This window comes from Pan paniscus, chromosome 6, assembly GCF_029289425.2.
Source record: "Pan paniscus chromosome 6, NHGRI_mPanPan1-v2.0_pri, whole genome shotgun sequence".
Classification (NCBI taxonomy): domain Eukaryota; kingdom Metazoa; phylum Chordata; class Mammalia; order Primates; family Hominidae; genus Pan; species Pan paniscus.
The window spans coordinates 60,510,112-60,536,381 of record NC_073255.2 but is presented as its reverse complement, the minus strand read 5'-3'; the positions used below and the strand labels follow the sequence as shown (position 1 = coordinate 60,536,381).

Genomic DNA, 26,270 nt, shown 5'->3' with positions numbered 1-26,270 from the left:
CACCAAATTCTCCAGTGCTCTGGATATTAACTGGGTATCCCATGATTTTATTCTGACACTGCCTGGAGTTAGCACAGACCCCACAAGTTAGGGGCTCAGTCCCACGAGACCATCCTCACTTCAGATGCCAGTGGCAAGTCCTAGGTTGTCACCTGTACTTTTGACCAACCTGTTACAAATCGGGGGTTCCCATAACTCCATTCTTGGGTTTAATTATTTGCTAGAACAGTTTACAGAACTCAGAAAAAGTTTATTTTCTTTTTTTCTGAGAGAGAGGGTCTTATTTTTTTGCCCAGGCCGGTGTGCAATGGTGCAGTCATAGCTCACTGCAGGCTTGACTGCCTGGGCTCCAGTGGTTCTCCCACCTCATCCTCCCTAGTAGCTGAGACTACATGCCTGCACCACCACATCTGGCTAATTTATTTTTTGTTTAGATGGGGTCTTGTTTTGTTGCCCAGGCTGGCCACAAATTCCTGGTCTCAAATGATCCTTCCACTTCTGCCTCTTAAAGTGCTAGGATTACAGATGTGAGCCACTGCATCTGGCCAGTTCATTTCAAAAGATACATTTCAGAAACAGCCAATGAAAGAGACGTACATGCTGGATGCAGTGGCTCACGCCTGTAATCTCAGAACTTTGGGAGGCCGAGGTGGGAGCATCGCTTAAACTGAGGAGTTTGAGACCAGCCTGGGCAACATGGTGAAAACCTGTCTCTACAAAAAATAAAAAAATAATAATAACCGGGTGTGGTGGTGTGCACCTAGAGTTTCAACTACTAGGGATGCTGAGGTGAGAGGACACCTTGAGCTGGGGACTGGGGAGGCTTAGGTTACAGTGAGCTGAGATTGTGCCACTCCACTCTAGCTTGGACTAAAGAGCCAGACCCTATCTCAAAAAAAAAGAAAGATGCCCAGGGCAAGGTAAGTTAGGAGGGGCACAGAGCTCCCATGCCCTCTGTTGAACATGCCACCCTCCCAGCATCTCCTGTGTTCAGCAACCCCAGAAGCTCTGCAAACCCTGTTCAGGGTGTTTATGGAGGCTTTATTATGCAAGCCTGATTGATAAAATCTTTGGCTGTTGGTGATTAAGGCAGTCTCCAGCCCCTCTTCCTCCTGGAGTTCAGTGCATGAGGCTGAAAGTTCCAAGCGTCTAATCATGTGGTTGCTTCCATTGGCAATCAGCCCTCCTCCTGAAGAAATCTAGGAGCTTGCAGTCACCCAGTCATCTCAACAACAAAATATTAAAACAAAAGATGTTCCTGTCACATCTATCACTGAGGTCTTTGTAAGAGCTTTAGAAGCTCTGTGCCAGGAACCAGGGACAGAGATGAAATATATATTTCTTTTCTTTTTTTTGAGACAGAATCTCCCTGTGTCATCCAGGCTGGAGTGCAGTGATGGTATCACAGCTCACTATAGCTTTGGCCTTCTGAGATCAAGCGATCCTCCCATCTCAACCTCCCAAGTAGCTAGGACTACACATGCATGTCATCCATGCCCAGCTCATTTTTGTAGAGTCGGAGTTTCACCATGTTGGCCAGATGGGGTCTTCTTTTGTTGCCCAGGCTGGCCACAAATTCCTGGGCTCAAGTGATCCTCCCACCTCATCCTTGTAGAGATGAGATTTAGTTATGTTGTCCAGGCTGATCTCAAACTCCTGGGCTAAATCGATTGTCTCACCTCAGCCTCTCAAGTAGCTGGGACTACAGGCGCATACCACCATGTTGGGCTAATATTTATTTTTATTTTTTTCTGGAGGTGGGGGTCTCACTATGTTGTTCATGCTAGTTTCAAACTTCGGGCCTCAAGTGTTCCTCCTGCCTTGACCTCCCAAAGTGTTGGGCTTCTGAGTGGGAGCCCCCATGCTCAGCAGTCACAAGGGTCTTTATAAAAGAAAGAGAGTAGGAGATTCAGAATTGGAGCAGGAGATGTGGTGATGAAAGCAGAGGTAAGAGAGGGAGATTTGAAGATGCTTCACTTCTGGCTTTGAAGATGGAGTCAGGGGCCATGATCCAAGGAATGGGGGTGGCTTCTAGAAGCTAGAAAAGCCAAGGGAACACTTTAGAGTCTCCAGAAGGAATGCAGCCCTGCTGACACCTTGACTTTAGCTTAATGGACCTAGTTTGGATTTCTGGCCCCTAGAACTGTAAGATGGTAGATTTGTGGTGTTTTAAGCCACTAAATGTAGGAAACTGCAAACTATGTTGCAGCAGCAAGAAGAAATGAACATGAAGCCAGTCATGATGGCTCATGCCGGTAATCCCAGCACTTTAGGAATTTAGGCAGGAGGATCACTTGAGGCCAGGAGTTTAAGACCAGTCTGGGCAACATAGTAAGACCTTGTCTCTACAAAAAATGAAAAAACTGGCCAGGCATGGTGGCTCACGCCTGTAATTCCAGCACTTTGGGAGGCTGAAGCGGGCAGATTACCTGAGGTCAGGAGTTCGAGACCAGCCTGGCCAACATTGCGAAACCCCGGCTCTACTAAAAATACAGAAATTAGCTGGGCGTGGTGGCATGCACCTGTAATCCCAGCTACTTGGAAGGCTGAGGCAGGAGAATCACTTGAATCTGGGAGGTGGAGTTTGCAGTGAGCCGGGATCGCACCATTACACTACATCCTGGGCAAGAAGAGTGAAACTCTGTCTCAAAATAAAATAAAATAAAATACTAAAAAATTTAGCCAGGCATGATGGCGTGAACCTGGAGTCCCAGCTACTCAGGAGACTGAGGTGGGAGGATCGCTTGAGCCTGGAAATTTGAGGTTGCAGTGAGCTGTGATTGCACCACTGCACTCCAGCCTTGGTGACAGTGAGATCTTGAAAAAAAGAAAGAAGAAAGTAAAGAAAGAAGAAATGAGCATGGTGGGCATGGGGACAGATGGCAGTGTTAAATAGAATGGTCAGGGGTGGCCTCCTAAGTGAAAATTGAGTAAAGACTTGAAGGAGGGGAAGGAGCTGGCCAAGGTGCTGAGGGAAGAGGCTCGTAGGCAGAAACAATAGAATAAAGTGTCTGAGGTGTGTCTGAGGCTCTGGAAGGAGGCCCATGGAGCAGACGGAGAGAGGGAGAGAATTAGGGGAGGGGGCCAGGGAGTTGCTGGGTGGGGATCAGTACAGATCACATAAGCCCTGGGAGGTTATTGCTGGGGCTTTGGCTTTTACTCTGACTCAGATGGGAACTGCGGGAAGGTTCTGAGCAGAGAGGCGACATGATCTGTCTCCCATTTTAAAAGTGTTCTCTGGCTGCTGAGTTGAGAAAGACTGTGGGAAGATGTGGGTAGAAGCATGGGGGCCAAGCTTTGGCAACATCCAGGCAGGAGATGATGGTTGTCCTGACCAGGGCCATGGTGGTGTTGAGAGATGGTCAGAGGGGAGAAGTAGGGGAGGAGGCCAGGGAGTTACTGGGTGGGGATCTTTAGTACATGTCGAAGACAGTCAACAGGATTTCCTGACAGACTGGATATGGGGTGTGAGAGAAGGCAGGGGTCAAGGTTGAGTTTGATTGTTACTGAAATTATTAAGTAATTTTAAAAAACACTACTGCCTTTCCCAATCCTACCAAGTATGGGATGCTAGATTAAAGAAATCTCTTCAGGCTCATTGCAGTGGCTCATGCCTGTAGTCCCAGCTGTTTGATAAGCAGAGGTGGGAGTATCTTTTAAGGGCAGGTGTTCAAGACCAGCCTGGACAACACAGCAAGATCTGCTCTTTACAAAAATATTTTTCAAAATGAAATAAACGTAGCTAGGCATGGTGATGTGTATTTGTAGTTTCAGCTACTCAAGAGGCTGAAGTGGGCAGATCTCTTGAGGTCAGGAGTTTGAGGCCAGCTTGGGCAACATAGCAAGACCCCTCACTCTACAAAAAAATTAAAAAAATAACCAGGCATGGTGGCACTCAACTGTACTACCAGCTGCTGGGGAGCTGAGGCAGGAAGATGGCTTGAGCCCAGGAAGTCGAGGCTGCAGTGAGCTGTAAGTGCACAGCTGTACTCCAGTCTGGGTGGCAGAGCAGGACCTGCCTCACAATACAAATAAAAATACAAGTAAAATAATGACATCTCAAGTCAGAGTCTTTTGGCTCTGCAGCCCTTGCAACCCCTCAGCCGTGCAGTGGGGTTTGCGTCTCTGGGAATGAGGAGACCCCTGCCCGGTGTCGTTGCCTGACTAATCAGTGTTTTAAAACATATATTAATCGGGGTGGGCATGGTGGCTCACACCTGTAATCCCAGCACTTAGGGAGACCCAGGCGGGTGGGTCACCTGAGGTCAAGAATTCAAGACCAGCTTTCTCTGGTCTTGAATTCTAAGAAAATACAATAATTAGCCGGACATGGTAGTGGGCGCCTGTAATCCCAGCTACCTGGGAGGCTGAGGTTGGAGAATCGCTTGAACCTGCGGGACGGAGGTTGCAATGAGCTGAGATTGCGCCACTTCACTCCAGCCTGGGCAAAAGAACAAGACTTTGTCTCAAAGAAAAAAAAAAGTATTATATCAACATGTAATGGTTTTATCACTAATATGTAATGAATATTAAATATTTTTAAAATCTTGTATTATATCAACATGTAATGGCTTTAATATGTGATGAATAATATTTAAAAATTTTTGTCTTATTTTCTAGTTTTAATATAATTATTTACAGAAAGAAATAGTCCTAGAGATCTTCAATAAAGTTAAAAAATGTAAAGGGACGTTAGACCCCAAAAGATTGAGAATTTCTAGTTTAGAAATATTCAGAGTAAGCCACATACAACTTGCTACTTGAACTATTTTCTTCCTTTGTGTTTTATTTTAGGAGATGGGGTCTCACTCTGTCACCCAGGCTTGAGTACAGTAGTGCTATCACAGCTCACTGCAGCCTTGAACTCCTGGGCTAAGGATCCTCCTACCTGAGCCTCCTGAGTAGCTGGGACTGTAGGTATACATGACGATACTTGGCTAATTTTTAAATTGTTTTATAGACATGGGGTCTTACTTTGTTGGCCAGGCTGGTGTCAAACTCATGGCCTCAAGTGACCCTTCCACCCCTGCCTCCCATCCTAGAGGTATGTGCCACCACAAGGAGCACTTGTTCAATTTTCTAAAAAAAAAATTTCTAAAGTAAGGCTGTGGGATGATGGCAGGAAGATAAAAGAAAAACAGAAGAATAAGTTACAATGACTTATTCACACACTCTTTTGACAGCAAGAAGAACTTTTAGTATATACATTCCTTACAAACAAACAAAAGGCAGATAAACAATGTTGTATAGGAACTTCAACACACACTGTACAATATTCCCACTTTGCTGACATAAGTTATGGAAATTTCGTGGTTTACTTGAGTGTCGCTACCAGTATTTTGCTTCTCTGATCATTTTTATCAACTTCCTCATCTGTTAACTTCTCTCCAAGGTATGTCATATCATGACATACTGCCGCTGCACGAACATGGCCCGTGTCTTCCTATTAAACATGTAGAATGCTTTCCTAATTTCTCTTTTTACTCTCTGTCTTTGTGTTTTGCATTTTCCTTACTTTTATTGTCAGAAACTCCAGAAAGTCAATCGTACTAATTTATTACCATTTGCTTTATTAATTTATACTTTGCTTATATGGAATTTTGCCCAACAGACCTCATTACAATTTCTAACCTGTTTTATTTTGTTTTTTTTTTTTTTTCTAAGACAGGGTCTCCCTCTCTTGTCCAAGGCTGGAGTGTAGTAGTGCTATCACAGCTGACTGCAGCCTCAACCTTCCAGGCTGAAGCGATCCTCCCATCTCAACCTCCCACGTGGCTGAGACTATAGGTGCTTGCCACTATGCCCAACTAATATTTGGAATTTCCCTATACGTGGATTCCAGAGGGGTGACAGCGAAACGTGAGTAAGCATGGATTTTGGTATATGCAGAGATGGGGGGCTGGAACTAATTCTGTATACTGAGGGAACGACTGTATATGTTTTTACAATTACGCTGTAGGATACATACTGTTGCATAGCCTTGAAAATAATAATTTTTAATTGAGTGGAATAATAATAATATTGATAAAAGTAGCAGCTGGCCAGGTGTGGTGGCTCACACTGGTAATCGCAACACTTTGGGAGGCTGAGGCAGGAGGATGGCTTGAGGCCAAGAGTTTGTGATAGGCCTTGGAAACAAAGGGAGTCACCATCCCTACAGAAAAATACATGAATTAGCCTAGGCTAATTCATGTGTGTGGTGGCATGTTCCTGTAGTCCCAGCTACTTGGGAGGCTGAGCTGGGAGGATCACTTGAGCCCAGGGAGGCTGAGACTGCAGTGAGTCATGATCAGGCCTCTGCACTCCAGCCTCAGTGACAGAGTGAGACCCTGTCTCAGAACAACAAAAAAGTAGCAGCTAACATCAACTGACCTTTTACCAGGTGCCTATTGATACCATAGTTTAATTTTTCTTATAACTGTTTCTTATTTCACTTACCAACTCTGTCTTCAGTTACTCCCCAGATTTTTACTGTGTTTGTACAGATGACCTTTTGTTGAGATTGAATTGTCTCCCCAGAAGTAAGATTACTGTGAGTCATGGTGAATGGACATTCTCCTTACCCTTGATGTAAATGGACAAGGTTTTGGGTGCCTCCCAGCTATAATCTTAGCACTTTGGGAGGCTAAGACAGGAGGATTGCTTGAGGCCAAGAGTTGGAGGAGGCAGTATGGCAGTATGGTGAGACCCTGTCTCTATTATTTTAAAAAATTGACAAGCTTTACCCTGGAAGGCTTATACACAATTTAAACACCCCTCATAGTATAAGAAAGTGCCCATTTCACTGCACCTTTGCCAGCACAGGGTATTATAATTTAGTAAGTCATTTTTTGTTTGATTATTTTAAATAGATAAAAGACCTCATATTACTTTACTTGTCACATTTCAACATCTTCCCTTAGCTTATTAGCTCTATTTCTTTTCTGTCTGTAAATGGTTGTTGTTGTTTTGTTCTTTGAGACAGGGTCTTGCTCTGTCACCAGGCTGGACTGTAGTGGCATAATCCTGCCTCACTGCAGCCTTGACCTCCCAGGCTCAAACTTCAGCATTCCGAGTAGCTGGGACTACAAGTGTGCACCACCACTCCCAGCTAATTTTTTTCTTTTTTTGGATAGAGACAGGGTCTCACTGTGTTGCCCAGACCGGTCTCTAGCTCCTGGCCTTAAGCAGTCCTCTGCATTAGCTTCTCAAATTGCTGGAATTTCAGGCATGAGCCACCATGCCTGGCCTGGGCTAGTCCTATATTCTCTAGAGTTCTCTTTACTTTGTGCTAGCCAATCTCTCATTATGCTGTTCACCTGTTATAATGAATAATTCTCTGTATTAAATTTTACCACTTTAAACTTTTGAGCGGTTTATGCTTCCTGATTGGACTCTGACTAATATGTTAGGAAGGGTCCCAGGAGATAAACCCACACAGATGGGATTTGGGCATAGGTTTGGTTTCCCAGGGGGCAGTGCTGAGCTCTTTGCCAGTGGGAAATGGGATGCTGGTGATTTCCAGGAAGTGACCTCACAGTGACTCAAGCTACCACTTACTGTTGATTGTGACGAAATGCCAGCTGAGGCACATGCCTTGGGAGCTAAGTGGTTGCTGCACTTGACCACTGTGAAGACTGGTGTGGGAAGGGTCGTTTTGGATGCACTTGAGCAGGGGTCCCCAACCCCTGAGCCATGGAGCCGTAAGGAGCCACACAGCAGGAGGTGAGTGGTGTCAAGTGAGGGAGTGAGGGAAGCTTTGTCTGTATTTACAGCCACTCCCCTTTGCTCACATTCCCGCCTGAGCTCCACCTTCTCAGATCAGCAGCAGCATTAGATTCTCATAGGAGAACGCACCCTGTTGTGAACCGTGCATGTGAGGGATCTAGGTTGTGCTGTCCTTATGAGAATCTAATACCTATTGATCTGTCACTTTCTCCCATCACGCTCAGGTGGGACCATCCAGTTGCAGGAAAACAAGCTTAACACACCCACTGATTCTACATTATGGTGAGTTCTATAATTATTTTATTATATATTACAGTGTAATAATGGAAATAAAGTGCCTAATAAATGTAATGTGCTTAAATCTTTTGGCCCAGCTCCTACCTCCCGGCAGCCTCTCCAGGCCCAGAACTTTCTCCAGTCAGCCTCGACAGACCAAGCTCATGACTCACAATGGCCTATTTAGGCCCATACCCTACCTCACGGCAGTCTCCACAGATGAGGCTACTGCCTCACAACAGCCTCCACAGGCACAGCTCCACCGTTACAATGGCCTCTTTAGACCCAGCTCCTGCCTCCCAGCCTTCTCTCCAGGCCCTGAACTTTCTCAAGTCGACCTCTCCAGGCCCAGCTCTCCTGCATCTTGGCAGCCTCTCCAGGCCCAGCCTCTGCCTCCCGTCAGCCTCTACAGTCCCAACATCTGTCTCACAGCAGATTCTTCAGGCCCAGCATCTGCCTCACTGTGGACCACCCAAGCCAAGCTCCCAACCTTTCAGCAGCTTCTACACACCCAGCTCCTGCCACCCAGTGGCCTCTTTAGGCCAAGCTCATGCCTCACAAGGGCCTTTCCAGGCCCAACTTTTGTCTCATGGCAACCTTCCCTGGCCAGATTCCTGCCTGTCTCCCAGCAGCCTAGACAGGCCCAGGTCTTGCCTCACACTGGCCTGTCTGCATCCAGCTCTTGCCTCACGCTGGCCTCTCCAGGCCCAGTTCCTGTCCCAGGACGTCATCTCCAGGCCCAAAACTTCCTCAAGTCAGCCTCTCTAGTCCCAACTGCTGCCTCCTGGTGGCCTATGAAGGCCCAAAATCTCCTCAAGTTGACCTCTCCAGGCCCAGCTCCTGCCTCCTGTCAGCATCTACAGGCCCAACCTCTGCCTCATGGGGGCTTCTCCAGGCCCAGCTCTTCCTCTGGGCTGAGTCTACAGGCACAACTGCTGCCTCACAACAGCCTTTTTTGGCCCAGTTCCTGTCCAGCTCACAGCGGCCAATGTAGGCCCAAAACTTCCTCAAGTCAAACTCTCCAGGCCCGCCTTCTGCTTCCCGGTGGCATGAACAGGCCCAGCTTTGACTTGAGAACAGCCTCTGCAGGCCCTGCTCTTGCCTCCCAGGGGCTTCTCCAGGCCCAGCTCTTGCCTCATGGCGGCTGCCCCAGGCCAAGTTTCTGCCTACCTGCCAGCAGCCTCAACAGGCACAGCTCCTCCCTCACAGTGGCCCATTTAGGCCCAACTCATGACTGTCGGGCCATTTCCAGGCCTAGTGCCTGCCTCCTGGCTGACTCTTGAAGCCCAAAACTTCCTCAAATCAGCCTTTTGCCCAACTTCTGTCTACTGTCAGACTCTACAGGCCAGCCTCTGCCCCACAGTGGACCCTCCAGACCCAGATGATGTCTCACTGTGGCATCCTCAGGTGAAGCTCCTGCCTTTCGGCAGCCTCTACGGGCCCAGCTCCTGCCTTGCAATGGCCTCTTTAGGCCAAGCTCATGCCCCACGGCGACTTTTCCAGGCACAGCTTTTGCCTTTTGCAGCCTGTCCAGGCCCAGAATGTCCTTAACTTGGCATCTCCAGGACGAGCTCATCCTCCCAGTGCGTCTACAGGCCCGTCTCCTGCCTCACAACAACCTCCTTTGGCCCAACTCCTGCTGAGCTGCTTGGCAGCCTCTGTAGGCCACAGAGTTCTTAAAGTAAAGCTTTCCAGGCCCACCTTCGGCCTCCCGGCAGCCTCAGCAATCAAACTATTCCCTCACTGCGGCCACTGAAAGCCAAGTTTCTCCCTGCCTCACGGCATCCTCTGAAAACTGAGCATTTGCCTCACGGTGGCCTCCCCAGGCCACGAATCTGCCTGCCTCCCAGGCAGCTGCTGCCTCACAGTGGTCTCTTTAGGCCCAGCTCATGCTAAAAGACGGACTCTCCAGGCACAGCTCTTGCCTCCTGGCAGGCTCTGCAGGCCCAAATTCTCCAAAAGTTGGCCTCTCCTAACTCAGCTCCTGCCTCATGTCGGCCTACACAGGCCCAGACTCTTACCACACAGTAGACCCTCCAGGCCCACCACTTGCCTGAGCATAGCCTCCTAAGGCCAAGCTCCTGCCTTTTGGCAGCTTCTACAGGCCCAGCTCCTGCCTCGCAATTGCCTTTGTAGGCCAAGATCATGCCGCGAAGTGGCCTTTCCTAGCCTAACTTTTGCTTTTTGACGCATACTCCAGTCCCAAAACTTCCTCCAGTCAGCCGGTCCAGGCCAAGCTCTTCCTCCCAAAGGCTTCTGCAGGCCAAAATCATCCTGAAGTCACCCTCTGCAGGCCCAGCTCCTGCCTCCAAGTGCTGTGTAGGCCAAGCTAATGCCTCACAGCACACTTTCCAGGCTGAGCGTTTCCTTTTGTGCATCCTCTCCAAGCCCTGAACTTACTCCAGTTGGCCTCTCCAGACCAAGCTCTCCCTCCCAGTGGCCTCTACAGGCCAAAACTGTCCTCAAGTCAGCCTCTCCAGGGCCAACTCCTAGCTACCGGTGGCTTCTGCAGGCCAAAATCGACCTCAAGTCAGCCTCTTCACACCCAGCTCTTGCCTCTAAGTGGCCTCTCCAGGAGCAAAACTTCCTCAAGTCGGCCTCTCCAGGCCCAGCCTCCTGCTTCCCGAGGGCATGTACAGGCCCAGCCTCTGCCTCACAGCAGACTCTCCACGCCCAGCTCTTCCCTGTCTGCTGCCTCTCCAGTTCAAAGCTGCTCCTGCCTTTCGGCAACTTGTACAGGCCCAGCTCCTCCCTCACGGTGGCCTCTTTTTGCCCAACTCATGCCTCTTGCAACCTGCCCAAGTGTCAGCTCCTGCTTCACACTGGCCTGTTGAGGCCCAGCTCATGCCTCTCGTGGCCCCAACGGGCCCAGCCCCTGCCTGTCGGCAGCCTCTACAGGCCCGGCCTCTACCTCACAGTGGGCTCTCCAGGCCCACCCCTTTCTCACCGTGGCCTCCTGGGGCAATGCTCCCCGCTCTCGGGAGCCTCTGCGAGCCCAGCTCCTGCCTCCCAGTGGCCTCTGTAGGCCAAGCCCGTGCCTCAGGGCAGCCTCTCCAGGCCTAGCATTTGCTGCTTTGCATCCTCTCCAGGCTCTGGACTTCCTCCAGTCGGCCTCTCCAGACCCACTTGCAGCCTCCCGGCGTATTCTCCAGGCCCAGCTCTTCCTCCCGGCTGCGTCTCCATGCCTGACTGCTGCCTCCCAAAAACCTCTTTGGACTCAGCGCCTGCCCATCTCGTGGCGGCCTTGGTTGGCCCAGAGCTTCCTCAAGCCAAGCTCCCCAGGCCCAGGTCAGGCCTCACGGTGGCCTCTCCAGGATCAGCTCCTGCCCTCCGATGGCGTCTCCAGGCCCCAAATGGTCTCCGGTGGGTGGGCTCCTCCACGCCCAGCTTGGGCCTCCCGGCGACCTCTGCAGGCCCAAGTCGTCCTGAAGTCGGCGTCTCCCGGCCCTGCCTCCCAGCAAGTAAGCAAGCTCTTTTGGCTCAACTCCTGCCCAGCTCCCAGCCGCCTTTGTAGGCCCCGAACTTTCTCGAGCCAAGCTCTTCGGGCCCACCTACTGCCTCTCGGTGGCCTGTACAGGCCCAGCTCTGGCTGTAGAACAGCCTCTGCAGGTCCCGCTCTTGCCTCCCAGGGGCCTCTCCAGGCCCATCTCTCGCCCCCACGGCGGCCTCCCGGGGCCAAGTCCCTGCCTGCCTCCCGGCAGCCCGCGTGCGGCCCAGCTCCTCCCTCACGGTGGCCTGTTGATGCCCAACTCATGCCTCTGGCACCCTGCCCAGAGGCATGAGTCCCTGCCTCACACCGGCCCCTCCCACGCTGAGAGAGGACGGCATGAGCCCCTTGCCTCACACCGGCCCCTCCCACGCTGACAGAGGTCGGCGTGAGCCCCTTGCCTCACACCGGCCCCTCCCACGCCGAGAGAGGTCAGCGTGAGCCCCTTGCTTCACACCGGCCCCTCCCACGCTGACAGAGGTCATCGTGAGCCCTTGTCTCACACCGGCCCCTCCCACGCTGAGAGAGGTCCGCATGAGCCCCTTGCCTCACACTGGCCCCTCCCACGCTGACAGAGGTCGGTGTGAGCCCTTTGCCTCACACCGGCCCCTCCCACGCTGAGAGAGGTCAGCGTGAGCCCCTGCCTCAACAGGCCACCATGAGGGAGGAGCAGGGCCGCACGCAGGCTGCTGGGAGCAGGCAGGGACTTGGCCCCGGGAGGCCGCGGTGGGGCGAGAGCTAGGCCTGGAGACGCCCCTGGGAGGCAACAGCGGGGCCTGCAGACGCTCTTCTGCTGCCAGAGCTGGGACTGTACAGGCCACTGGGAGGCAGGATGTGGGCCTGAAGAGCTTGGCCGCAGAAACTTCAGGGTCTACAAACGCCGGCAGGAGCTGAGCTAAAAGAGCTTGCTTGCTGAGAGGCAGGAGGTGGGCCGGGAGATGCAGCCAGGAGGAACAGCTGGGCCTGCAGAGGCCGCCATGCGGGAGGCAGAGGCCAGGCCTCCTCAAGTCGGCCTCTCCAGACCCACTTGCAGCCTCCCGGCGTCCTCTCCGGGCCCAGCTCTTCCTCCCGGCTGCGTCTCCATGCCCGACTCCGGCCTCCCAACAACGTCTTTGGACTCAGCTCCCGCCCAGCTCCCAGTGGCCCTGGTAGGCCCACAACTTCCTGAAGCCAAGCTCCCCAGGCCCAGGTCAGGCCTCACGGTGGCCTCGCCAGGCTCAGCTCCTGCCCTCCGACGGCAGCTCCAGGCCCCAAACGGCCTCCGGTCGGTGGGCTCCTCTAGGCCCAGCTTGGGCCTCCCGGCGGCCTCTGCAGGCCTAAATTGTCCTGAAGTCGGCCTCTCCAGGCCCAGCTCCAGCCTCCCTGCGGCCTCTGCAGGCCTAAGTCATCCTCACGTCGGCCTGGAAGTGGGCCTGGAAGAGCTGCAAGTTGGCCTCCCCGGGCCCAGCTCCGTCCTCTCAGCGGCCTCTCCAGGTGCAAAACTTCCTCGAGTCAGCCTCTCCAGGCCCAGCTTCTCCTGCCTCCCAGTGGCCTCTTTCGGCCCAGCCCAGCTCATGGCTCTCAGCGGCCTTCCCAGGCCCCGCTTTTGACTTTTGGTGGCCTCTTCAGGCCCAGAACTTGACCTCCAGTCGGCCTTTGCAGGCCCGGCTTCCTGCCTCTCGAAGGCCTGCACGGGCCCAGCCTCGGCCTCACAGTGGACTCTCCACGCCCAGCTAGCTCTCGCCTCACTGCGGCCTCCCCAGTCCAAAGCTCCTGCCTTTTGGCCGCTTTGGCAGGCCCAGCTCCTGCCTGCCAGTGGCCTCTTTAGGCCCAGCTCATTCCTCACAACGGGCTTTCCAGGCCCCGTTTTTCCCTTCCGGCAGCCTCTTGGCCTCTAATTTGTTTATCTTTTGTGTATAAATCCCAAAATATGGAATGTTGGAATATTTCTACCATTATATAAATATTTTTGAAGGTAATTTATTTGGAGTGAGTTTCTGCACCAAGCCTGAATTTTTTATTTTATTTTCCTTATTATTTGGTGTTAAACAGGTTTAATGACAGTCATGGCAACTTTTTGGCACAATGAAAAATACCGCCCATGATCATCGTGTTCTGTTCTGGGGAAGGGGGCAAAGGCAGGGTGAATCACTTTCTTAAAAAGTACAGCTCAAGTTGGGAGTGCAGAGGGAATGGGGAGAAAACCCTCCCGCTGCCTGTGTCGAAGTGCAGGAGCCCCTGCCCCCATACTCACCTGAGTCCAGCCCCTCTGGGGAAAGAAGGGGTGCATGAACTTCCCCTAGTCCACAGGCGCCTCCCTGTGGCCCAAGGCCCTCTTCACACTCCATCTTGTAGCCCCAGCAGGAGCTATTTTCCGAAAAGTGAAAAGCTCTGAAGGTCCCACACTTCATGGTATGTACAGGGGCTCGGAGGAGGGAAACTGCCCAGCTTTCCCCCGGCACAGCTGCAGGGCTAGGGGGTATATATAAGAGGAGCAGGCCTTGGCCAGGTGTGGTGGCTCACGCCTGTAATCCCAGCACTTTGGGAGGTGGAGGCAGGTGGATCACGATGTCAGGAGATCGAAATCAGCCTGGCCAAGATGATGAAGCCCCGTCTGTACTAAAAATACAAAAATTAGCCGGACGTGGTAGCGTGCACCTGTAATCCCAGCTACCTGGAAGGCTGAGGCAGGAGAATGGCGTGAACCCGGCAGGAATAGGTTGCAGTGAGCCAAGATCGCACCGCTGCACTCCAGCCTGGGCGACAGAGGAAGACTCCGTCTCAAAAGAAAAAAGAGGCAGGCCTTATTCCGTCCCAAACTGAAAGGATTAAATGGCTTTACCCAGGAGAAGATAACCATCCTGCCCTCCATTGCTGCCCCCGCATACTGTCCATGTTCTCAGGGGGTACTGTGAGTCCTGGGATCTTCTTTGGGGTCGCCCACCTGCCTGTGGTAGTTATGGAGACCCCCAGGTGTTGAGGCAGGGCTGGGGTGTCCCCTTCCAGCCGGGCTGTCAAGGTCCCAACTCTGGGGCAGAGGCAGTGGCAGGGCAGCCAGGGTTGCGCCAGAGCCTGAGCAGGGTGAGGTGGGGTCAGACAGGGCTGGGAGTCAGGGCAGGAGCAGCAGCAGTGGACCCGCTATGCACACATTTTCTCCAAGGTTTGTGTGCAGAACATCCTGCTCATGCTGCCCCAGCAGCTTCAGTTGGCCCCTGCCCCAGTCCAGCCTCTGGGACCCATGCAGCGGCTCCCAGCGGCCCTGCACCCACCGCCAGCATCTGTTTCACCTGCAGTTGAAGATCCGTGAGGTGCCCAGAAGATCATGCAGTCATCAGTCCCACGGAGCAGCGCGCGAGGCTGAGGCTCCTCCCACTGGACCGCCCCCCAACTGGCACCACTGCTGCCCCTGCCCCTACTCTCAGCCTCACGTGACTCGGGCAGAGGCAGAGTCTGAGCCAGGTGAGGTGGGTCAGGACCCCCACAGGGCTGGGAGTCAGGGCAGGGGCAGAACAAACCTTGGAGGGGAGGATGTGTGCATAGTGGGCCTGGATGGCAGCTGTGGCCTAGTGGACAGGAAGAAGCAGTGGGCCTGGAAGAGCTGCATGATCAGGGCCGGCACTGGTCCAGGGCACGTGCAGTGAAGAGGACACCGCCTTCTCGGTCTCCGGTTCCCTGAGCCCGTCCTCGGCTTCTCCCACCTGTACAGGCAAAGGGGAAGCTGTCCCCATCACACATGGCACACTTGGGGGTGTTGGGCTTTGGGCTGCAGCTGGAGCATCTTCTCATCTTGCATTTGAGCGTGGTGGGGTCCTCCAGTGCGGGATCCATGTCCGTGGGATTCCCTCTGCCCCGACCCCCAAAGCCCAGTCAGTTTCTCCTCTTCAGGCTCTGCCCCCCGGGTGGCTCAGCCCAGCTCTTGCCTAGGAAAGCCTTAGTGTTGGGAGGGACCGTGATGACTGAGGGGCCTGGTAGCTCCAGGTCGCCCACACTTTCAGGTCTCTTGCACCAGAAGGTGGCAGGATCCGTTGGGAGGAAACAGGTCGCCTTGGAAGGCGTCCCTGGGCCCCCATCCCCAGGGGTAGGGGCCATAGGGGGCCCGCTCTGCTGCCCTGACCAGATTCCTGGGCTTTGAAGGCTCCTGGGCCCGGTAAGGAGGTGGGTGCCAAGGTTGAGGAGGAAGCATGGGAATGTGTAGGAGGAGGATGGGGTGGGACCATAGACTTTGCCAAAAACTGCAGGTGGATCGGGGGACCCTGGGGGCTCAGGATCCAGCAAGGGGCGGCAGGAGTAAAGGAGGAAGGAATGACAGGTGCAGATACCTTCCCACCAAAGCCCTTGTTGCCCTCTGGCTCCTCCCCAGAGTCGTCCCCACTCTTAGTCGGTCACCCACTCCTTGAACTTGAGATCAGTGTCAGTGGTGCTAAAGCCGTCATCAGCAATGACATCGTCACCACCCCCCCCATGGATGACCATGGGCTCCTTGTCACTCGCTGTGTCCTCACTGGCCATGTGCTTGGAATCAGCAGCTCAGGTGGGCAGCAGCAGGGCTGCCCACTGGTCACCTCCCTCACCAGGGGCTGCAAAGTGGCCTGGAGCTCCATACTGAGTAGAAGGCTTTGGGCCAGAGTATGATGCAGTGCCAGACACCACCTGTGTCAGTTCCTGTAGTGCCTGACGGTCTATTTCCCTGCCGTCCAGGCTGTGTACCCCCCTGTGGGAGAAGGCTTGGGCCAGGCTGAGCCAGGTTCCCTGACTGTGCAGCCGTTCTGCCCCCACAGAAGCTGCTCCTTGGTATCCGAGCTCAGGAGTGTCTGGGCTGCAACTGACAGGAGTTCAGAGGACACCCCAGGGGCAGTGACAGTGCCCGTCTCTGGTATGCTCTGCTCCCACGAGCCCTTGTACACTCCTGCTAGCCCCTGGCTTGTGGGCTTGGCCTCTGAGCTGGACTTCTTTCGGTCCTTGTTGCAAGTGGGCCACCTTCACCTGGAAGGCCAGGTCTGGTACTTCTGCGTCTCATTGGGCCCCAGGGTGTACCACCGCTTGCTCAGGATCTGGCTGACGGTCCAGTTATCCTGGTTGCGGTGACCCCGGTGTGCCCTGCCAGGGCCTGGTGCCGCTTGCTGAAGATCATGAACGCCACTCATGGGCCACCGGATGTGGTCCTTGTCCCATTTGTTGGGGCTGCGTCCATCCTTCTCAGAAGATGAGTCCTGTTCCTTGCGCAGTGCACTGAGGGACTGGGCCTGACATCATCTGAGTGGTAGAGGCAACTGGGTGTCAGGAGACATGACAGAGAGGAAAGCAACATTGTGGTCATTCTCTGTCTCACTGTCCAGCAGGGACTCCCCTGAGGGGCCCAGGGCTCCTCCTCCATGGTAGGAGGTGGGCTTTTATTAGGTTCCACCACCCCCAAAGTGTGTGGGGTTCCGGGCCCTGGGCTTTCAGGGCAGGTGGCTCCAGGGGGCTGCCCAGGGTCAGCACTCCCCGTCCCACCTGGTGGACACTCTGAGCAACAGCTGCCAACTTGGCAGGTTGTTTGCTCTGGTTGGAGGCCACTGAGTGACTGGCAGGTTGCTGGGCCTCACGCGGCTGCAGGGAGGGGTCAGGAAGGGGACAGAGTACCAGGAGAACACAGCCACAGAGCAAGGTTCCACGTTCCTCCACACAAACAGGCTGACGCCACCGGACGCCTCGCTGGACGCAGACATCAGGGGCCTGTGGGCCAAGTACATGGTCTGGGCAGGGGGTTCCTGGCAGGGGCTCACACCTCCTCAGCTCCCTCCTCAGCCAAGGCAGCTTGGACCCACGGAATGGGGGATGGGAGGGGAGCACGAGGCCAGGCCTCAAGTTTTTTGGTTTTTTTTTTTTTGAGATGCAGTTTGGCAGGCTGGAGTGCAGTGGTGCGATCTCAGCTCGCTGAAACCTCCACTTCCTGGGTTCAAGCAATTCTCCGGCCTCAGCCTCCCAAGTATATGCACATTTACTGCTGAATATTATATATTTTCTTATGCTTTCATGTGATTAATTAGCATTCTTTTTTTTTTTCCTTTTTGAGACAGAGTGTTGCTCTGTCACCCAGGCTGGAGGGCAGTGGTGTGATCTCGGCTCACTGCAACCTCCGCCTCATGGTTTAATTGATTCTCCTGCCTCAGCCCCCTGAGTAGTTGGGATTACAGGCACCCGCCACCACACCTGGCTAATTTTTTGTATTTTTAGAAGGCGTGGGTTTTTGCCATGTTGGCCTGGCTGGTCTTGACCTCCTGACCTCAAGTGATCCACCCTCCTCAGCCTCCCAAAATGCTGGGATTACAGGCATGAGCCACCATACCCAGCTGCTTTCTTTCATTTTTACTTGAAAAACTCCGTTAAGCATTTCTTTTAAAGTAGACCTAGTGGTGGCTCATGCCTATAATCCCAGCATTCTGGGAGGCCAAGGTTTCAGGATCGCTTGAGCCCAGGAGTTCAAGACCAGCCTGGGTAACATAATGAGACACCATCTCTACAAAAAATGCAAAAATTAGCTGAGCATGGTGGCACGCACCTGTAGTCCCAGCTACTTGGGATGCTGAGGTGGGAGGATCACTTGAGCCCGGGAAGTCACAGCTGCAGTGAGCCATGATCGCACCACTGCACTCCAGCCTGAACAACAGTGTGAGACCCTGTTTTTTATTTTTTATTTTTATTTATTTATTTTTTAAAGACATAGATAGGTAGCTAGAGTAATACAGAGATGAAAGGGAGAGTATTCACACACGCTTCTTAAAATAGAAATTACTAAATTTTATTTTACTTAAAGTTCACAGAAAATGACATATTTGTGAAATTAAAGAAGTTTTTTTTACTACTAGAGATATTAATTCCCAAAAGAGTCATTTAACATGAAGAAAAATGATTATGGTTATAAAAACTACTAAATGGGCATATTTCACAACACACACACATACACACACAGACAGCCACACACACACAACTCTAAGAGTGATTCTGTGTTTTCTAGGGGAGAAAATATATTTTATTTTCTTTCCCTCATAGGTTCTTAGGTGAAATAGCCTCCTAAAAATAAAAGTCAGCAGAAGTTTGGCTGGGCACTGTGGCTCATGCCTGTAATCCTAGCAATTTGGGAGGCTGAGACGGGTGAATCACCTGAGGTCAGGAGTTTGAGACCAGACTGGACAACATGGTGAAACCCCATCTCTACTAAAAATACAGAAAGTAGCCAGGTGTGGTGGCAGGCGCCTGTAATCCCAGCTACTCCAGAGGCTGAGGCAGGAGAATCGCTTGGACCTGGGAGGCAGAGGTTGCAGTGAGCCAAGATCGTGCCTCTGCACTCCAGACTGGGCAACAGAGCAAGACTCCATGTCAAAAAAAAAAAAAAGTTTATTGAGTCATTGCTGTACCCATCATACAGGAAAGGCTTCTCAGTTCAAGTGGATTTCTTTCTCAAGGCAGTGGCTTAGGGGCCTTGCTTAAATAGTATTTTAACAAAGACTCATAAATCCTATAGTGACAAGAGAGCATCTTCAGGTTTCCAAAAGGTGGGAAAATGTCGGGAGGTTAATCTATGGGAAGAGAAAAGTCTCTGGCGCTTTTGTCTATGAGCTTATAAGCAAACCCTGCAAATCCTATCTTTAGGTGGGAAAGGCAGAGAGGAGGCAGGAAGACCTTTTGTCTTTGTAAATTGCCGTCCTGCCATCAGGCAAGCGGAGGGAAGGGTAGAGTGTCCCCTGCCCTTTAATCTTCTTCAGCTCTACAATCCCTAGTATATTACAGAAGAATATTTTGGTTTCTTTCAGTTTTAACCACATATTTCCACTTTTAAAGCATCCATTGATATCCTGGTATATGGTAAAACTTTCTCTTTGATAGACTGCTGCAGATATCCAATTCCAAGAGGGTCTGTGAGGACTTCATCACTGTTACCCTCTCTCCCACTACTCCCTTTTGCTCACCTCTTTATTATTATTGCTTAGAATTCTTTTTCTTTTTTGGCTTATGGCTCTGATGTGGCTGGAAGGTGCACTCTCTTAGAAGAGAAGAAGGATAGCTTGAGAGTTTTAAGTCTCATAAGGCCAGTATCATACATATTGTATTAGTCTATTCTCATGCTGCTATGAAGAAATACCCGAGACTGGGCAATTTATAAAGGAAAGAAGTTTAATTGGCTCACAGTTCCACAGGGCTAGGGAGGCCTCAGGAAACTTACAATCATGGGAGAAGGGGAAGCAAACACGTCCTTCTTCACATGGCGGCAGCAAGGAGAAGTGCTGAGCAATGAGGGGAAAGCCCCTTATAAAACCATCAGATCTGGTGAGAACTCACTATCAGCAGAACAGCATGGAGATAACAACCCTCATGATTCAATTACCTCCCACCAGGTCCCTCCCACCACACGTCAGGATTATGGGAACTACAATTCAAGATGAGATTTGGGTGGGGACACAGCCAAAGCATATCACCAAACCATATCATATTCAGCAGCTTTGAGGGAAATGCTATACATATTTATAAGGGAATTGGGTAAACACATATGTCACACACATCCCACATTTACTTTGAAACTGAGTTTTAGCATTAAAACGAGATGGAATTTGGCTCTTTACAACAAAAAGTGAACTACAGGATACACAGACAGTTTGTGCAAATCCTCTATAAGCTGCTGAAACTGGCCAAAAGCCTGCAGTAGCTTATCAGAAAAGAATGTTTGTGAGGCCCGTCCTCTGTCCAATCAGAGTTGTAGTGGTCTGGGTTGTAAATCAGAATTGATAGCTCCTATTGTTAGGGAGTTTAGCCAAAGGAATTTAGACATTTGCCATGCCAGCCAGGCCCTGAACCCTCTGCCCGTAGGTAACTTCATTTCCTGAAGCTTTGAGTGCAACTTAGTCGATAAAGTGGTGTCTATTTTGGTATCTCAGATCACAAACTTACTTTTCTTTTTTTCTTTTCTTTTTTCTTTTTTTTTTTTTTTTTTTAAGATTACTCAGGGATTACAGGCCTAAGCCACCACACCTGGCTTCAGATCATACTTCCTTCCATGCCATTAATTTGCTTTCAGCCTTGTTTAGTCTGTTTCTGGTTGCATCTAGTTAATTTATTACATTTGTAATGTGGAGAAATATGAGTCAGTACAAAGAAGTAAGAAAGTAAGAAAAAGTAAAAAAACCAAAAAAGCAGAACAAAGAGAAAGTCCAAAATGGTGACTATCTTCTGTCTGTGTATAAAAGACTGTGAAGTAGGGCACACCTCCATAAGAGAAGTCACAGGGAGCCATATTTATGTCCTTTGACTTGCTTTTTTCTTCTTCTTTTGTGTTTATTCCTCCTCTGCAAGTAAGTCAGTGCACTCAGGAGAGAGACCATTGGATAGGAGGGGGGAACAGGTGTTGTTCCTCTGGTGATCTTGGACATCAGATTATTTTTTTGCAACCTACAAAACTATAAAGTGAAGTTTTGGCAGTTCCTCAGAAAGTTAGCAGTGGAGTTTCTTTTCTTTCTTTCTTTCTTTTTTTTTTTTAAACAAGAAGTTTATTTAAACAACGAGATGCTTGACTTGAAGGGAAAACTATCTAGGTTTCTTTTTTTGTTTTAGAGTAATTTGTCCCTACTTAAAGACAGATTGCCCTACATGTAACAGCTACGTACAAAAAAGTTATAAAATTGTCCTTGGTTTTACAATGATAAGTGAAAAACATTAAAATTCTGCAATTGAACAAGGTATGCAAGGATTTTTGTGTTTTTTGTTGTTGTTGTTGAAACAGTGAGAGCAAAATAACTTACTGGAATATAAAGAGCTGAATGAGCATGCCACTAATGGAGAAAGGGGGTATTTTCACAGAATCAGTACTTTTCCCCATCCCGTCTCCACTTGATGTCAATCAAAACATACCATTGGCTGTTTAGTTAAAAAAAAATGCAATATGCTTGTGCACATATACCAGCTATGTACAATAAAGGAATGGGGAAGGGGGAAATGAAAGAACAGAGAAAACTATATGGTAGTAGTCAGGATGTGGTGGAACCAAATTGCAGTTTTCTAATTGAGAATGTAATCTTGGTCTTTAAAAAACAGTTCTGGAGTAAAGAAGCAGGTTCCCTTTTCAGTAGACACCTCCGTCTGCTGTTGGAACACATCAATTGTATCTTCATCCTCCATTTCCAACTGTGCAGGTGTGCCTGTTTCCTTGATTGGTTGCCCGTCGAATCGGAATCTGATCTGCCTCATTGACAATCCCTGTTGTTTACAATAGGCTTTCATTAGTTTACTAAGTGGTGTATGCCTCTTAATCTTAAACTGCACCACAGCACCATCCTGCCCCGCCACCTTCAAATTAATATGATCGTTGTTCTCCTACTTGACTCCTTCGTTGGGCTTTTTGTCGGCCATGGCGAGCGCCGAAGTCTCCTCAGCTGCCACTTCACAAAAGAGGTACCAGGTCCGCACCAAATGAGCACACAAGCAGCACCAGGAGCGGCAGAAGGAGGCGGCAGCGGTGGGCGAGGATAGAGCTACCAGTGGGGTTTCATATGATCCAGAAATTCCATTCCTAGATAGTGTCAGGATAGTGTCAGGTTTTTTTTTGTTTGTTTGTTTGTTTGTTTTTTTGAGATGGAGTCTAGCTCTGTTGCTCAGGCTGGAGTGCAGTGGCGGGATCTTAGCTCACGGTAACCTCGCCTCTCAGGTTCTAGCAATTCTTCTGCCTCAGCCTCCCAAGTAGCTGAGACTGCAGGTGTGTGCCACCACAGCCGTCTAATTTTTGTATTTTTAGTAGAGAAGGGGTTTCGCCATGTTGGCCAGGCTGGTCTTTAACTCCTGATCTCAGGAGATCCACCTGCTTCAGCCTCCCAAAGTGCTGGGATTACAGGTGTGAGCCGCTGCGCCCGGCCCCATACTGTCGGTTCTCATTATATGTAGTAATTTTGTTATAAAGTCCCAGCAAATACTGAACTAGCAAACACTGAACCATTGCTTTTAGGAGAAATTCTGGGTTAGGTTTCTGCAAGGCTTTGGTCACAATATTCCCTCAACTGATCAATACATAATCTTGTTTTATGTGTGTTTCTGTTTAAAGACAGTTTATTGGCCGGCTGGCGCCTGTAATCCCAGCACTTTGGGAGGCCGAGGCGGGTGGATCACGAGTTCAGGAGATCAAAACCATCCTGGCTAACACAGTGAAACCCCGTCTCTACTAAAAATACAAAAAATTAGCTGGGTTCACCGGTTCACGTCATTCTCCTGCCTCAGCCTCCCGAGTAGCTGGGACTACAGGTGCCGGCTACCGTGCCAGGCTAAATTTTTGTATTTTTAGTAGAGACGGGGTTTCACCCTGTTAGCCAGGATGGTCTCGATCTCCTGACCTCGTGATCCGCCCGCCTCAGCCTTCCAAAGTGCTGGGATTACAGGCATGAGCCACCGCTCCCGGCCTTTGTTTTTGTTTTGAGACGGAGTCTTGCTCTGTCACCCAGGCTGGAGTGCAATGGTGCGATCTCGGCTCACTGCAAGCTCCGCCTCCCGGGTTCACGCCATTCTCCTGCCTCAGCCTCCCGAGTAGCTGGGACTACAGGCACCTGCTACCACGCCCGGCTAATTTTTTGTATTTTTAGTAGAGATGGGGTTTCACCGTGTTAGCCAGGATGGTTTCGATCTCCTGACCTCGTGATCCGCCCGCCTCGGCCTCCCAAAGTGCTGGGATTACAGGCGTGAGCCACCGCGCCCGGCTGACCGTTTTTTAATATGGTTTTTAAAAATAAACAGTTTCCAATATCAATAAGCATATTTTTATAACACTACTTTTATGGCTGTGTAGATGTATGATAATTAATTGAAAGTTTCATATTGGATTATTTCTCTCCATTATTAATGATACTGTAAAGCATATTCTTACAGCTGAGTCTCTGCATGTATTCTTAATTACTTCCTTGGGGTAAATTGGTAGAAATGCTATTGCTGGGTCAAGCTTATACCCATTCATAGAGCTTTTGTTACATATGGTCAAATTCTTCTACAAGTTACTCTTAACTCTTTGTGGTTTCCCCTTCTGGGGAATGATTTCCAAACCACAGGGGTGGGCTCTGGTAGTTAAGTCTGCACTACAAAGCACTGGTCTGCTCATAGCTGATTGGTGGGCAGGGCTGCAGTCCCAAGCCAGTGATGTAAAACACTGATGCTGGGAAAGACCTAGTTTCTTTCTGATAATGGAGCTGCCAGATGTTCAAGTTAAGAGATGTCAAGGGCGTTGTTTTTTGATATGTGGCAGAAGACAACTTGCATTTTAGAACAAAGCCCATATACAAACCTGCAGAAACAAGAAATGGAGACAGAGCATGTCAGCAAACAGCCATATTGGTTCTAGTGATTCCTGAACTCCTCCTAGCAGGGGAAACCCGGCCACTTCTTTGAATTGGATACAACCCTCAATTGAGTGAAAACCTCTGGTATTCCTCAAATGATTTTTTTTTAATTCCCTATGTGAAATTTGGAGTTCTGTTACTTGGTATCAAAAAACTTGGCCGGGCGCAGTGGCTCACGCCTGTAATCCCAGCACTTTGGGAGGCCGAGGCGGGTGGATCACGAGGTCAGGAGATCGAGACCATCCTGGCTAACACGGTGAAACCCCGTCTCTACTAAACACACAAAAAAATTAGCCGGGCGTGGTGGCGGGCTCCTGTAGTCCCAGCTACTCGGGAGGCTGTGGCAGGAGAATGGCGTAAACCCGGGAGGTGGAGCTCACAGTGAGCCGAGATCACGCCACTGCACTCCAGCCAGGGTGACAGGGCGAGACTCCGTCTCAAAATAAAAAACAAACAAAAAACAAACTAAACCAAAACAACAACAAAACAAAACAAAATCATGCATCTCTTTAAATGCTGTAACAATGTACTTCATTGTCTTAATTTTCTTTTCTTTTTTTGAGGAAAATTGAGACCTTCTATTTTCTGAGAAACAATCTATAGATTCGGGAGGTGCAGCCTTTGGTCCAAGTGAAAGTACACTCTCTATTTTCTTTTCTTTTTTATTTTTGAGACAGAGTCTTGCTCTGTCACCCAGGCTTGAGTGCAGTGGTGTGATCTGGACTCACTCTCGCCTCCATCTCCCAGGTTCAAGTGATTCTCCTGCCTCAGCCTCCCCAGCAGCTGGGATTACAGGCGTGTGCTACCACACCTAGCTAATTTTTGTATTTTTAGTAGAGACAGGGTTTCACCATGTTGGCCAGGCTGGTCTCGAACTACTGACCTCTGGTGATCCACCTGCCTCAGCCTTTCAAAGTTCTGGGATTACAGGTGTGAGCCACCACACCCAGCATATTTTATTTTCTTGATTACTAGTGAGGGTGAATATATTTATTTGTATTTCCTCTTTTCTGAAGTCTTCGCCTATGTATTCTGACTTCAGTTTTGTTGTACTGCTGCATAATATACCACCCCAGAGCTTAAAAACAACAATCTAATATGCTTACAAATTCTGTGGGTCAGGAATTTTGGCAGGATATAGCAGTCATGGCTTTGTCTGCTACGTGATTTTTACTGCTTAAATGGCTGGGCTGACTTGAACATATGGCAGATGGCTAATCCAGGGGCTGCTTTACTCACATTTTTGCTGCCTATGCTGGGATGGCTGAGGTATGGGCTCAGGTGTGAATGTCAATCACAGAGTCTGCCTGTGACCTCCCCAGCATGGAGGCCTCTAGGTAGTGGGACTTCTTACAGGGATCAGGACTTAAGGGGCAAGTGTTCCAGTGAACCAGGTGGAAACAACATGGCCTTTTATAATCTAGCCCAGAAGTCACGGCCCATCAGTTAGACTGTATTCTATTGGTCAGCACAGCTGTGGGCCTATCCAGATTCAACAGGATAATCATAAACTCCACTTCTAAATGGGAGGAGCCTCAAAGAATTTCAGGCCAACACAGATGGGGTGTTCACTTATGCTTACACATTTGTTTTGTCATATAGTTGTAAGGGTTTTTTTGTTTGTTTGTTTTGAGACAGAGTCTCACTCTGTCGCCCAGGCTGGAGTGCAGTGGTATGATCTGGGCTCACTCCAACCTCCGTCCCTGGGGTTCAAGTGATTCTCCTGCCTCAGCCTCCCGAGTAGCTGGGATTACAGGTGCCTGCCACCACGCCCAGCTAATTTTTGTATTTTTAGTAGAGACGGGGTTTCACCATCTTGGCCAGGCTGGTCTTGAACTCCTGACCTCATGATCCACCCGCCTCAGCCTCCCAAAGTGCTGGGATTACAGGTGTGAGCCACCATGCCTGGCCGTAAGTATTTTTTTTTTTTTTTTTTTTTTTGAGATGGAGTCTTGCTCTGTCGCCAGGCTGGAGTGCAGTGGTGCGATCTCAACTCACTGCAAGCTCCCCCTCCCGGGTTCACGCCATTCTCCTGCCTCAGCCTCCTGAGTAGCTGGGACTACAGGTGCCCGCTACCACGCCCAGCTAATTTTTGTATTTTTAGTAGAGATGGGGTTTCACCGTGTTAGCCAGGATGGTCTCGATCTCCTGTCCTCGCGATCCGCCCGCTTTGGCCTCCCAAAGTGTTGGGATTACAGGTGTGAGCTACAGTGCCTGGCCAAGTATTTTTTTAATTCATCATTTGTCTTTAAAAAATTTGTGACATTTTTTAATAGCAAGATTTTTTTTTTTTCTTTTTTGAGACAGAGTCGTAGTATGTTGCCCAGGCTAGACTTGAACTTCTGGGCTCAAGAGATCCTCCCACCTCAGGCTCTCAAGTAGTTAGGACTACAGGCTCCTAGATCCTGCCACCACGAGCAGACATTCATTTTTATTTTATTTTATATATATTTTTAGACAGGCTTTCACTCTGTCAC

The 26,270-nt window shown here is 50.2% G+C and overlaps 2 protein-coding genes and 3 pseudogenes across 22 annotated transcripts in view; 3 read left to right on the top strand and 2 right to left on the bottom strand.

Moving 5' to 3' along the window:
* LOC117980965 (putative uncharacterized protein FLJ44672) overlaps positions 1 to 10,962 on the top strand; it is a 65,123-nt gene extending 54,161 nt beyond the window's left edge. For 18 of the 21 annotated variants that reach the window (XM_063605733.1, XM_063605723.1, XM_063605737.1 and 15 more), the window contains 4 exons: positions 4,795 to 4,917; positions 5,665 to 5,859; positions 7,932 to 7,989; positions 8,082 to 10,962. In XM_063605733.1, coding sequence (XP_063461803.1) covers positions 7,987 to 7,989; positions 8,082 to 9,266 — 1,188 coding nt within the window. In that variant the 5' untranslated portion in view covers positions 4,795 to 4,917; positions 5,665 to 5,859; positions 7,932 to 7,986 and the 3' untranslated portion in view covers positions 9,267 to 10,962. The remainder of the gene's footprint in view (positions 1 to 4,794; positions 4,918 to 5,664; positions 5,860 to 7,931; positions 7,990 to 8,081) is intronic. The other 3 variants (XM_063605725.1, XM_063605731.1, XM_063605722.1) reach the window with 3 other exon arrangements.
* Positions 10,963 to 11,197: 235 nt separating this feature from the next.
* LOC129398428 (putative uncharacterized protein FLJ46235) lies at positions 11,198 to 11,992 on the top strand. Its single transcript, XM_055115985.3, has 2 exons — positions 11,198 to 11,731; positions 11,834 to 11,992. The coding sequence occupies exons 1-2, from the start codon at positions 11,337 to 11,339 to the stop codon at positions 11,943 to 11,945; spliced, it is 507 nt and encodes a 168-aa protein (XP_054971960.1). The 5' UTR covers positions 11,198 to 11,336; the 3' UTR covers positions 11,946 to 11,992.
* Positions 11,993 to 12,183: 191 nt separating this feature from the next.
* LOC117980969 (putative uncharacterized protein FLJ44672) lies at positions 12,184 to 13,428 on the top strand (annotated as a pseudogene).
* Positions 13,429 to 15,316: 1,888 nt separating this feature from the next.
* LOC129398308 (protein capicua homolog) lies at positions 15,317 to 19,354 on the bottom strand (annotated as a pseudogene).
* A 304-nt stretch (positions 19,355 to 19,658) lies between these two features.
* On the bottom strand, positions 19,659 to 22,542 carry LOC117980972 (small ubiquitin-related modifier 2-like; annotated as a pseudogene).
* Positions 22,543 to 26,270: the final 3,728 nt, after the last annotated feature.